The sequence below is a fragment of the Platichthys flesus genome, chromosome 5, assembly GCF_949316205.1.
Source record: "Platichthys flesus chromosome 5, fPlaFle2.1, whole genome shotgun sequence".
NCBI lineage: Eukaryota > Metazoa > Chordata > Actinopteri > Pleuronectiformes > Pleuronectidae > Platichthys > Platichthys flesus.
Window position 1 is genome coordinate 3,517,793 of NC_084949.1, and position 13,458 is coordinate 3,531,250.

The 13,458-nt window shown below is 41.5% G+C and overlaps 1 protein-coding gene across 1 annotated transcript in view; it reads left to right on the top strand.

Annotated features, from left to right (window-relative positions):
* The first annotated feature begins 5,242 nt into the window (after window positions 1-5,242).
* neurl1aa (neuralized E3 ubiquitin protein ligase 1Aa) overlaps window positions 5,243-13,458 on the top strand; it is a 73,941-nt gene continuing 65,725 nt past the window's right edge. Inside the window, exon 1 of the mRNA XM_062388883.1 lies at window positions 5,243-5,453. Coding sequence (XP_062244867.1) covers window positions 5,372-5,453 — 82 coding nt within the window. The 5' untranslated portion in view covers window positions 5,243-5,371. The remainder of the gene's footprint in view (window positions 5,454-13,458) is intronic.

The following is a 13,458-nucleotide window of genomic DNA, read 5'->3' on the forward strand; positions in this document are numbered from 1 at the left end:
TTCAGTAGTGTGTGTGAGAGCATTTCAGTAGTGTGTGTGAGAGCATTTCAGTAGTGTGTGTGAGAGCATTTCAGTAGTGTGTGTGAGAGCTTTTCAGTAGTGTGTGTGAGAGCATTTCAGTAGTGTGTGCGAGAGCATTTCAGTAGTGTGTGTGAGAGCTTTTCAGTAGTGTGTGTGAGAGCATTTCAGTAGTGTGTGCGAGAGCATTTCAGTAGTGTGTGTGAGAGAGTATAGTTTTTCAGTAGTGTGTGCGAGAGCATTTCAGAAGTGTGTGTGAGAGCATTTCAGTAGTGTGTGTGAGAGCGTATAGTTTTTCAGTAGTGTGTGTGAGAGCATTTCAGTAGTGTGTGTGAGAGAGTATAGTTTTTCAGTAGTGTGTGTGAGAGCATTTCAGTTGTGTGTGTGAGCGTATAGTTTTTCAGTACTGTGTGTGAGAGCATTTCATATGTGTTTGTGAGAGCTTTTCAGTAGTGTGTGTGAGAGGATATTCTGAATAATGTCCCTCACGGCCCCTCATAGGGCTCCGCCCGCCGCCCTAAGCCCCGCTCACTCGCTCAGAGAGACACAGTGAGATCGGAGCTCGTTCACGTGGAGCAGCCTCTCAGTGACTGACCGGCTGCTTCTCAACAGTGGAAACAGTGAAAACGAGTTTCTCTGGCCTAAGCTTCTTGATCAGAGCAGAAGCTGCAGGTGGTTTGTACCGAGCTTCACTTTATGTGTCGGCCTCCAGTCTGACCTGCTCTCACGTTTTGTTTTAATATTTCAGCAACTAAAATATGCGTCACATCCTATTATGTCCCGGCGCTCTTCCCTGCAGGTCGCTAATCTATAGTTCCGACCCCCGGCCTCGGTAAACTAATCATGGATAAATCTGGGAGGAAAATAGAGTTTAATTCTGCGTGGACAGATTAATTTGCTTTCACGGCCACCGATGCTGTCTTACATGTATGCTTGATATGTGGCGAGGAATTAGCAAACAATAAGAAATGTAATGTTGAAAGATATTTCCAGAGCAAGCACACAGCATCTGCTGAAAAGTACTAATCTGGAGATGACCAAAAAAAGCTGAGTTCTATGTTTAATTTATTCCAAAGTAGGCCCACACATGTATTATGTTCTCCAACTCATAAGAGTTTGGTGTTTTCCTATTTTGTAACAGGTAAAAATAGCAGTTAAATGTCAACAGTTTTTTATATTGTCGTTCTATTATTTAATAAATGCAACAAACTATAGTTTTTATATATATTGTATAACTATATATTTATATATAACTTTATAACCCGGTTTATCAAATATGTTGTGCGGCTCCAGACAGATTTAATTTGGGGGAAGAGGGGGCGAAATGGCTCTTTCGATAGTAAAGGTTGCCTACCCCTGGGTTAGGGTAAGGGTTGGTCTGGCCTTATTTTTGTATTTTTTGGGGCATTAGTCATGCACATTTGTCAGCCTACTGCACGTATGCTGAAAAAAACACAGCTAACATTTATCAAATGACAGAAAAATTAAGGATAAGAATACAAAAATGAACTTGGAGGCTGAAAGTTAGCAAAGAAGCTAAAACCTCATTCGGGAGAAAGAATTTAAAGGTGTGTGCTTTGGGAAAAAAAATCATCTGTGACTTTCATCATCATTACTACCATCTTACATCATCATATACAGTAGCATTCCAAAAGTTCTCCCTCCAACCAGCTGTCTGCAGCTGTTCCCCCATTCCCTGCTGTTCTCTGCTTTGTGTTTATATCTTAATTTTTTACTGGGGAGTGTTTGAGATCAGAGCGTCTATGCCAAAAATTTAGCCTATGCGTGTTCTATATTTACATGACAATCTATTTTATGTGAGTTGAGTTAGTAAACTTTTGTTCACAGACATTTTTAAATGACTTCTGTAGAAGTGCACGACTCAGCAAAATTAAAATTATTTTTGCCAGAATTTATATTTCCCAGATTTCTGCAGCAGAGTTAGGAGTAACATGTCATCAGGAACACATGAGCATCAGAAGATGGAAGTGGTTGTTTGATGTAGGGATTGTAAAGCCTGCTGATGGAAATGAGTAGTTATAAGATAAACAAGAGTGACTTAAATGAAGAATGAGGGCCCTGTACAATGCCTGCCGCTGGCATGTTAGTGTGCATACAGTGAAATAACCATTTCTCGAGGTATATGTCAGTGGACCTGTGTTTCAGCCTTCATGTCCCTTTCCTTTATCCACCTTGAATATCGGGCCGCTTCAGCCTCTTGCACTACTTCCGGAATCGCAGTCTGTGAGTGTGATGGCCGCTATTTTTACCTCTCATTCTAGCTTCAGCTTCTTCTGCAGTTCTCTGGAGAACTGACAGACCTGGGGGTCCAGCTACAGCTGAATTTGGAAACATCAAAGAGTCAAAGGAGGATGAAAAAGCAGTCCAGAGCGAGAGTGCTACACTTCTGGAGTCATGCATGCCAGAGATGGCCAGTAGGACTGTATCCTGCCGTTGCTTTCTACCTTTCTGACACTCTCTCCAAAGAGTTATAGCCTTTATCTGTGCCAGTGTTCTACAGTTACTCATGTAGAAAGTATATCCCTTATTGGTTTTGAACGTTTGTTTTGCAGAATGCCCAGTGGCTGTGTCTTTTATCTTCCACCTGTAAAAGAAAAAGTGAAAAGTATAAAGTAACTTCTGATATTAGATAAAGAGAAAATCTGACTCTCTGTGTATTTCATTTATTCTAACATGTAGTTCTGAGGTCAGGATTACACAAAGCAAGAATCGCTGTGTTCTTGTCACCTTAGACTGAACCCTTCTTATCACATCTAGAGCAGGTCCTCTTCCATGGAGTCCACCATTTTGCACCAGCATGATACTACAGTAGCCCTGAATGGACCATCTAAACTCTGGCTCCAAAGAGAGACTTTCATGGTTTTATTTGACCTCAGAATGTCACCAGAGGTTCTCCTACGTGCTTGAAAACGTTGCAGATGAGACACAGCAGTTGTGGGGTTAATCTCACACAGCAACGAGGTAGCCTACAGGTCGGAGATCTTCCACCTGGAGAGCTGGTGCCAGGAGAATAATTACCTGCTGAATGCAAAACTAAAGAACTGATCGTGGACTTCAACAGCAGAACGACATCCGTCCACTCTGAGGTGGAGAGAGAGGATAGTTTGAAATACCTCGGTGTGACCATCACACAGGACCTGTCTTGGTCACTCCATGTAAACAGAACAGTGAAGTAGGCCAGACGCCTCTTCTACCTCAGACTCCTGAGAGACTTTGAGCTCCCCCTCAAGGTGCTCAGGAACTTTTACACCCGCACCATTGAGAGCCTCTTGAGTGGGAGCATCACCACCTGGATGGGCAGCAGCAGTAGGCATGACTTTTTGGCCCTGAAAGCCTAGTGGTCTATCAGAACAACATTCTCCGACCTGCAAGACATTTATAACAGACAATGCAGGTCAAGGGCTGAGAAGATCCTCAGAAAGCCCAACCAACCTGGAAACTCACTCTTCTCCCTGCTGCCATCAGGCAGGATGTTCAGCTGCCTGAGAACCAACACAGAGAGGATGAGGAGGAGTTTCTTCCCTCAGGCCAACTGTTTGTTCAACTCTGAGCGTTATACCAGACTCTTAACACTTGCATACTTGCATAGTTCTCTCTTTAATAATTAATTATAGCATTTTTTATAATTTATTTTGTACTATTATTGTGTGCTATTTTTATATTGTCTCTCTTATTTGACTGGAATAGGATTGCAGGCACAATGACACATTTTACTGCACATTGTACAATGTATCAGGTAAACCTACTGGGTTGCAATCTGCAACCTCACCACTAGATCTCACCCAGTCCTATAAACTGGTCCTTGAAGTCAATTTACAATGAAAATCAAATACCACAACAGAGAGAGATTTGAAATATCTTCATTGTCTGCCACTAACTTGATATACCAACTTAATTCACAACAATCAAGTTCAACAGTCAACTTGCTCTGTGGGGATTGTGAAGACTGTAGCAATCCTGCATCTGCATCCTCTTCTTTTTCTTCTTCTATTGTTTAATACTGTTTTACTCGAACAGAACCATGGTTCAGTTTGATCCCGGTGGTTGGGGCAGGGCTCGTTGGAGCTGGGATCACCCGGATCACACAGTGTTCCCAATCTACAAAGCTCTGACTGCTGCTGCCACGTTCTTCTCTTCCTGCAGGCGGCTGCTCTGTTATGCTGTTTTAGTTCCTCTTCACTTCTTTCCTTTTCCTTTGTTTTCATGCACCTTACGACACGCACACACTATCTCCGCTCTCCTGCACATCCCAAGCTACAAGGCTGCTCTGACCCCCATGCTCCATTTTGTGTTTTTGTTTTAAAATATATTTGAGAAATATCAGTTTTTGTAATAAATTCATTTACCTGAAATTATCACATGACCAGGATATTCATTCACTATCTTTAATCTAGTGCAGGGGTTTTCAAATGGTTTTATCCCAGGGACTACCATTCTGACTAGACAGTAACAAAAACGGTTGATTTTCAGTGCTTAAGAATTGAAAACAAAATTAAAATGCAGTTTGTAGTTGTACTGCAATGCCTTCGCGGACCACCAGGGGGCCGCGGTCCCCCGGTTGTATATATTTCACCCATGGAACAGCAAGGCATACATTAGCTTGGGATCTTAAAATTCTGAAAGTATTTTTGAATGATTAAGTAAAAAGGGACACGTGTCTTTATAAAGGACAATTTTTGCATGGAAGATGGCCCCACAAGTCTGTCTAATGAATCATTCCTAAATATTTTCATTGTGAGCTTCAGCCAGTCCCAAACAGTTCAATCCCAGATACTTGATTCCTTTGGCACTTAACTCCCACTTGAAAATTGTTAATAGAGTATAAGTGTTAGCTTATTTAAATTGCCAATGTTGCACAATTTGCCTTAAAACTGTAACAAAAGTGTGAACCGCAATTTTATTTAAAAGACTAATGTATATATATATATACTGTATATATATATATATACAGTATGAATGTTTGAGTATGAATATTTAAGCTATATATATATATATAGCTTAAATATTCATAAATATATGAATGAAAGGGTGCATGCGGTTGTTCTCGCACTGTTTTCTGTTGTCGATCAAACGAAGCTCTGTGAAAATGATGAATCAGCTGCTCTGGGTCTGACTCTCTGCCCTGACTCCACCTGTGCTCCTGATTCTGCCTGTTGCCTTCTGCGCCTCTGTCGTGTGGTAATGAGTGAAGGCAGGACTACAACAACACTGCCCTCCCCCAGCCCAGCAGAACCGAAGAGGAAGGAGTTGTTTTTTGTCTACTGAGACGTCATCTTTCGCACCGACAGTGCTCCTTTTTAAAGTCGCGGTGAGTTGCTGTCAGCATCTTGTCATGGGCAATAATGTCTCGGGCATCTCGACGCTGCAGAGAGGACAACAGCAGGGATTCCAGAGACTCCGCAACTCCAAGAAAGGTCAGTGACCAGCACCCAACACAAACTGAAAACACACACACAACATTATTGAGAAACGAGCGGTTTGTGTGTGTGTGTGTGTGTGTGTGTGTGTGTGTGTGTATGTGTGTGTGTGTGTGTGTGTGTGTGTGTGTGCGCGTGTGTGTGTGTGCGTGTGTGTGTGTGTGTGTGCGTATGTGTGTGCGTGTGTGTGCGTCAGACAGTCAGACAGTGTAGATAGACTATGCAGAGGACAGAGGTGATGCAGCCTCCTAGTTGTTCTTCTGCCGCTCCCGGGTCAGCTTCCAGCTGTGCGGTGGTGCTGAAGAACAGCTCCCGTTTCAGGCTGCAGGAGGTGCGGGCACGCTGCTTCCTCTGCTGCCGGTAGGAGGACTACAAGTGAAACTTATTTTTTCACTCTTTCACAGCAAAAGCATAGAAGCATTAGCATCAAACTGTAAGATACGATCAAATGAGATAAGATAAGAGGCACCTTTATCGCCTTTATTCACAATTGATGCAACAGCACAAAGAAGTAGTAGTGTATGAAATAGAAAAATATAAATAACAACAGAAATACTTTATAGGCCTACAATATTAATAAAATTGAGTATACAATTAAATACTACAGAAAGATATTGTTGGAATTAGAAAATTTGATTTTGACACAGGACTCTTTTTCAATATTATATTTTAATTATACCATTTTAGGAAGAGTTTTAAAAGACACAAAAGTTAGTGTCAGATTGTCAAGCTATGGGAATTACCGGCAGAGCATGTCAATGAACACATATAATACGTTAATATGTCGAAAATAGTCTATAATAAAGTATATATGTACAATAATATTGTAGCTTAGTTGTCAAACCCATTCCGACACCAAGATGCCTTTGTCGGGGAGAATGCCGAAAATGTTGTCTATAGTGTAAATGTATTTTATTGCACAGTCATTGGCGTCAATGGACTTTTATCAAGTCTACCGGTAAGTTGTTCTGGAGCTTTGAGATCATACCTCATGATCTTCATCAGCAGGAGTTGGGAATAAATGCTAAAATTCCACTTTCAGGTCTTCTCACATATATTGACCCAAAGGTTGAGTCCTGTAACCATATAAACACCAGCTGACAAAACTAACCTCAGGAACATTTAAAGAATGAAAGATTCCCGGCAAAGGGACATTTGCTGAAGACAATCGTTTGATAGGATCCACAGGCTGTTTTTCCAACCGATTGTTTTTTCAGGTCAAGACTGAACTTTCAATTTATCAATAACTGGTATACTCTAAGATACAATACCAAATAGATTTGTAACCAACAATTTATGAGGTATCCAGAACTGAACAATAATCTTCTCTCCCACTGTCAAACCAAGGATCTGTGTAGCAAAAGCTGTTATTTATAGATCGTTTGTTTGTTTGTTGTTGAGTTGACAAAACATTGGATTTTGTGCAGAGTGAAGAGAAGACTTGAAACTCACAATTTAAATACAATCAATTAAACGATCATATTCGTGATGTGATTCAATGCTTCCAATAATCTGACTTATTTTATACACAGAGGAGTAACAATATTGAAGTTAAGCAGGTCTGTATAGTCACAAATCTCAAGTAAAGTACCAAAACCCATCGCAGTGGTTAGTAATCAAAAGGTGACCAAACTTATTATACTCTTTTACCCATTCTAAAGCTGTGCCCCATGTGTAATACAATCACGTAAAGTACAAAAACGTCCTGATCTCACCTTTACATCTGGATTACAGAGGGAGAAATCAGCCTGAGGGAACTGGTTAAAATGTAGCTGCCATTGGGATAATCACCATAAGTACACAGTTTGCCCTTTCACATCCTTTTTCCATCTCGAACACACTCTCTTAGATCACACAGCTATTTTCACATCGCAGGAGCAGAGCGCAGTGAGTCAGGCAGTGCATGAGAGAAGAGGGACCGTTTTTCCTGCCAGGTTTCCTTGACGACCACCCATAACATGCGCAACAGTTCCCATGGTGACGATTTTCAGAGAGCGCTATCAGCAGGTGATGATGACTGATTGGGACGAGGACCAGACAACGTCACTGGCAGCCGCTCAGTATATGAAGGGACGGGGATCTGTTTGTGCTGCTCGACATCCCACTTTATTAGGCTGGTGGCTGCTGCTGTTTGGACGTTGCGATTGGTTTGATATGGAAAAGAGATATCAGATCAATTCGCTTCCGAGGCAATGATGAATGCAGTCAGTCATACATATAGTTTATAGACCCCAGAACAAACACACACACACACACACACACACGTATATCCCACCCACCCAGCTCACATTTCTTAGACATCCTCACTTCTTCGGTACAGACTTACAGTACATTCATTTGTTTTGAGCTGGATAAATGGTCTTCTCTTAGCTCTGCTGACTCAGCCCCCCCCCCCCCTCCCATTGTCAGAGCAATCTCCATCATAACATAATTCATCTATCTGTCAGTTTTTACACTTCACTGCTGTGAATGCTGCTGTAATATGGTTTTACAGTAGTGTCAAGTGAACTAATTGATCAATCAGTTGGCAGAACACATTCTGCTTTTTCCTGCTTGTCAAATGAATGGATCTGCAGTTTTCCTGTCATTTATTGGTTAGATGAAAATCTTTAGTTTTGTCACATGAAACATGAACTATCATTAATTACTGCCAAGTGCTGAAAGGTTTTTATCGATATATGGAAGAATGTTTATGTATATTTTCTGGAAATTCAAGGAAAAGTAGTGCAAGGCTAAACTATTCATAAGACGATGTATTTACCAGTGCAGAGCAAGCACGTATCACTTGATTTTTTTCATGCATGTTTCTGGCCCAGACTAATATCCTCATTTTTAGGACTTTTTTTGCACTTCCTGCCACTTACTGGATGAGCCTGTATTTTAATCTGTGATGGTTCAAGTGCCACTAACTGGTCATCTGATACAGAGGTGGTGCAACAGCATTTAGACGAGAGTCATCCTCAGGGATGCTGCATCACCGAATAAATGCGTCTGAACACCATGTTCAGACGCAGCTGCTGACACAAACATAATGTTGGAAAGTACAAGCTGCCGAAACATTCTCACCGAACTCACGCAGACAGATAGAAAGAACTGAGACACAAACAGATGTAGCTGAAAAAGGCGTGTGTGTGTGTGTTTGTGTGTGTGTGTGTGTGTGTGTGTGTGTGTGTGTTTGTGTGTGTGTGTGTGTCTCCCAGGGAAAGTAGAGAGCTAGATGAAGTGAGAGGCAGAAAAGGGGAATGCAAATGCACTGCAGAACAAGATGTAGAGTGATTCCTCATGGGTAAACAACAGTTTAGTTCCAACCCATTTCTCCATCCTTTTTAGAGGTGAACCCCACCTCCCTCAGAAAGGCTGCTTATAATGTGTAAAACCTGCACACTGGAATAAACAAATGACATTTTCCTTGTGGATTAATTTGATCTGGTTATGCTTTACATTTATTAAAGTGTGTCCTCAAGGACACTTGTAGTCCTTGTTTTGGACAGCAAACGCCCCACTTTATTTACTTTGACTGGCAGTCGTAACACTTAGGGGCAAAGTTGTGCTGTTAATTTTCATCCTTATTGTCTCATAGAGCCAATGACAGGGGAGAAAATGCATTTGTGAGAATTTTATTTGGGCCACAGAGTTTTTCTTTATTGAGTTGTAACACAGCCCATCTAGACAGAAACAGAAGGGAGGAGTTAAACATCCTGAGCAGGCTATTGCTGCTCTTTCATTAGAGCAAACTGACCCCAAGTCAGTTCTTTCCTCTTAAAGATACTACTAGTACTACTACTAGGAGGGCACCACAAGGTTATGCTGTTTCCTCACACACACACACTGGTGTTATTACTGTTCCACATACTGTTCAGCACATATTAGAAAAAGTAGAAAATTACAAACCTTAAACTCAAGTCAATTTTGGATACAGAAAGACATCTCAGAAGTACCAGATGTATCAGGCAGTGATGATAACCCAACTCCCAGAGTTTAAAATGTGGCTAACCCTGACATGTGCTGTCTTCAGCTTATTTTTCGCATTACAAATCATATCGCACACACAGCTCATTGAAGCTCTAGTAATGCTACATCCATAGAATACCTGTGTTTGTGTTAACCCTTTATTTATCCTCTGTTTTCAATTCAATTTTCTTTGTATAGAGCCAAATAACAACATACTGTACATTATGTACATTATACTGCACAACATATCCCACAATGAGCAGGGAGAGCGAGAGGGAAAGAGAAGGAGCGAGAGAAAAAGAGAGAGAGGGGGGGGGGGGGGGAGAGACCAGGAACAGTTGTGTAACCGTCATATTTTGGCTCATGGTCACAGTCTATAACCCTGCAGTTATCTGACAGTTCTGAGTTTTGACATGTTCATTTCCATAGATGATTTAAGCAATGAAGTTTGCGTGTTTGCCTGGATTTACCTGGAAAAGAATGTCTGAGGGTGCCGGAGGGTGTGTATAGTTCCGAAAAGGTATAGAGGAGGGAGATTATGGAGGACCTTAAAGTGAGGATCTTAAAAACAATGCAGTATTTGACAGGGAGCTAATGAAGCGGCTGAAGGACAGGGGTGATGTCATTAGTGGAGGGGGTTCTGGAAATGATGCGAGCGGCAGAATTCTGGACTTCTTGAAGTTTATGAAGGAATTTCTGAGGGTCACCAAAAAGACGGGAGTTACACTAATCGATGTGGAATGTAACCAGGGTGTGCACCATGCTGTTTGGTGTGCCTTTGCATTTCCTGCATAGCATTACTTGACTACTAGCTTACTAAATTGTTAACCACGTTGTTGTTTCCGAGTTAACAATGAGCACAACTTCCCACTTCCAAAGGTAGAAAATAACTTTGCCTGAATAAATCAATTAGAGGTCAACCAATGGTCACAGTAAATGGTTGCCAGTGTTTAAATGTAATCGGAAACTGTTAGTCATTTGAAATTCGAACAACAAAGTCTAATCAGAACTATGTGTACTTGCTCTTTGGGGAGTGATCATTAAATGAAATTAGACTGTATTTGCTTTGTAATTAGAGGACCTCAGGCCATATCTCAAGTACACTGCACTGCTTAGTGGAGTCATAACTAAAATAGACATAACATACCCCAGGAAATAGTCATAAAACCTTTCAAGCCCTTTCTTCACTTCCTGATGTAGCTGTGAATCTGTGGTTTCTTTTAATATGACAGTTGACCGCACTTATGTAACGTGGTACAGACAGTACAGCTGCTTTCCCGGGGTGTTTTCAAACATCCTTAACACCTGCCTTAAAAAGAAACACAAATACGGGGAGATGATGTGGGCACATTGCCAGCCCTAGGAGGATTCAGATTCCTCAGGCATTGTAATGCAGTGTTTGCACTTGAAAATATCAATTATTAAAAAAAACACTGCCAGCGTTTTCCTGCACAGACAATTGCCTGTTTTAGATGAGCTCAACGGTTCAGACGATGTGTCATATTTATATAAGACAATTCAAAGAAAGGAGCTATCACAAGATCGTTATGAATGCATTTTGAATCCAAGAACAGGGCCTCAGACAACGAGGCATTGTTTTACAACAGCCTGTTATATTATACTGTATTAGTGTCATACTTTATCTGACAAAATGCGAGGAATATGATAAAAAGTTCAATTTTTACCTTTAGACAGTGAATCAGTGAACTATGTAGTGAGGCAATGTCTTTATGGTTGCTTTAGTTTCTCTCTCTGCCTTTATTTGTTTTCCTGTGTTTACACTATGGTAACCAGGACAGAGTTATGGCACTTTGTTCATCACAAGCCTTGTAACGGTTACCCAAGTGTACAGATTTAATTACTCCCCACCTATAAAGATGGGAATATTGCCTGCTTTTACCCACCGCGACAGATGTGTTTTAATGGTGCTTTACGGTTATATAGGGCCCAGCTGGTTTGCATTGTGTACTGTGCAGCTCCACAGAGTTTAGAAAGGAGGACGTTGGTCATTCATCTCAGCTTGATTCATGATCATGTGTTTTTAACACATGAACAGGGAGTTCTGTAGAAACTTAGTGAATCATGAAAACCTCAGAATAGAAACAAGAAATGATTTTGTATTATCCTTACAATTGTATAGAATGGCTGCTTGTCATTTCATGTACTTCAAAGTCAGCAGAAGTGTTTGAGGACCAGGTGGTTCGATAGCGCCTTCATTTTCTGACATTTTAATAAAAATGCAGTCCCAAATGTAATTTCAAGGACGTCATTACGGTAAGGTAAGTGTGCTGCGTCATTTCCTGTTTTCTTGCCACTGGTGGTGGTCGCTCTGCGAATTAGCTCCGCTGCTAAACACAACTGTTTCTCTGTAGCACTACGGCTAAAATCACCGGTCTGTAGTTAAACACTCGCACATACCAACCGTTATTCTATCGTACTCAGTGATTCTGTGTTCTGTCTGAGCGCACCCTCGTAGCTCTATAGCAGCGATGTCTTCTCTCTCTCCCTGTTGCTATACTGCTCTCTCTTGCTCCGAGTGTCTAATGTTTACCTACTTCTCTTTCTCCCTTAACAGTAGAGGTACATGTAATAAATGTAGTGTGTTGGTAGCGATGGAGGCTCGGCTTAATGACTTACAAGCTCGGCTCAGCAGCTTAGAAACTCCGTTAGCTGTAGTTAGCCACCTCCCGCTAGCCGCGGAGCCACCTAGCTTAGCACGTAGCTTAGCCTTAACGAGCAGTCCCCAGACTAGTCCCGTGCAGCCGGGAGCCCAGGGCAGATGAGTGACGTTCCAGAGGGGGCATAGTGCTAGACTTAGAAAGCCCACGATTAAAGAGCCACCAGCTCACGTTTCAAATAGATTCTCTCCACTCAGCGAGGCACCCGCTGATAAACAAACTCTGATTATTGGCGACTCGGTTCTGAGAAACGTCAGGTTAGCGACACCAGCGACCATAGTTAATTGTATACCAGGGGCCAGAGCCGGCGACATCGAATCTAAACTTAAGTTAATGGCTAAAACTAAAAAAGGTAAATACAATAAAATCGTAATTCACGTCGGCAGCAACGACTCCCGGCTTCGTATGTCGGAAGTCACTAAATTGAATGTTGAGTCGGTGTGTGCTTTTGCTAAAACGATGTCGGACACAGTAGTTTTCTCTGGCCTGCTCCCTAATACAACAGGTGACGACATGTTTAGCCGCATGTTGTCTTTTAACCGCTGGCTGTCGAGGTGGTGTCCTGTAAACGGCGTGGGCTTTATAGATAATTGGCTAACTTTTTTGAGAAAACCTGGTCTTGTTAGGAGAGACGGCGTTCATCCCACTTGGGATGGAGCAGCTCTCTTATCTAGGAATATTACTAAGTCTATAACATGACAACCCATAGTTGGGACCAGGAAGCAGAGCTGCAGTGCTACACACTTCTCTGCGCTCCCTCTGGATCAGTTACAAAACCCCATAGAGATTGTGTCTGTTCACCGTCCGATTAAATTATTGAAATTAAACAATAACAGAGCGAGAACTCCACACAAAAATGTAATACAAATTAAAACAACCTCTGAAACAATACAGGAAACCCAGACTTTTAAATGTGGTCTTTTAAACATTAGATCACTGGAAAAAAAGGCTCTTTTAGTTAATGAAATAGTCTCTGATTACAACATAGATTTATTGTCCCTCACTGAGACGTGGCTGCATCCTGATGATTATGTCAGTCTAAATGAATCTACTCCCCCCAGTCATATCAATTCACAGGTTCCTAGAGAAATTGGGCAAGGAGGTGGAGTTGCTGCTATTTTTAACTCCAGTCTATCAATTAATCCTAAACCTAAACTCAGCTACAAGTCATTTGAATGTCTGGTTCTTAGTCTTCCACGCCAATCCAGGAACCACCAACAGCCAATCATATTTGCCGTAGTTTACCGTGCTCCCAGGGCTTATACTGAATTTTTAAAGGAATTCCCTGAGTTTTTATCAAACTTAGTCCTAAAGACCGATAAAATTATTATTGTTGGTGACTTTAATATTCATGTTGATAATAATAAAGATTG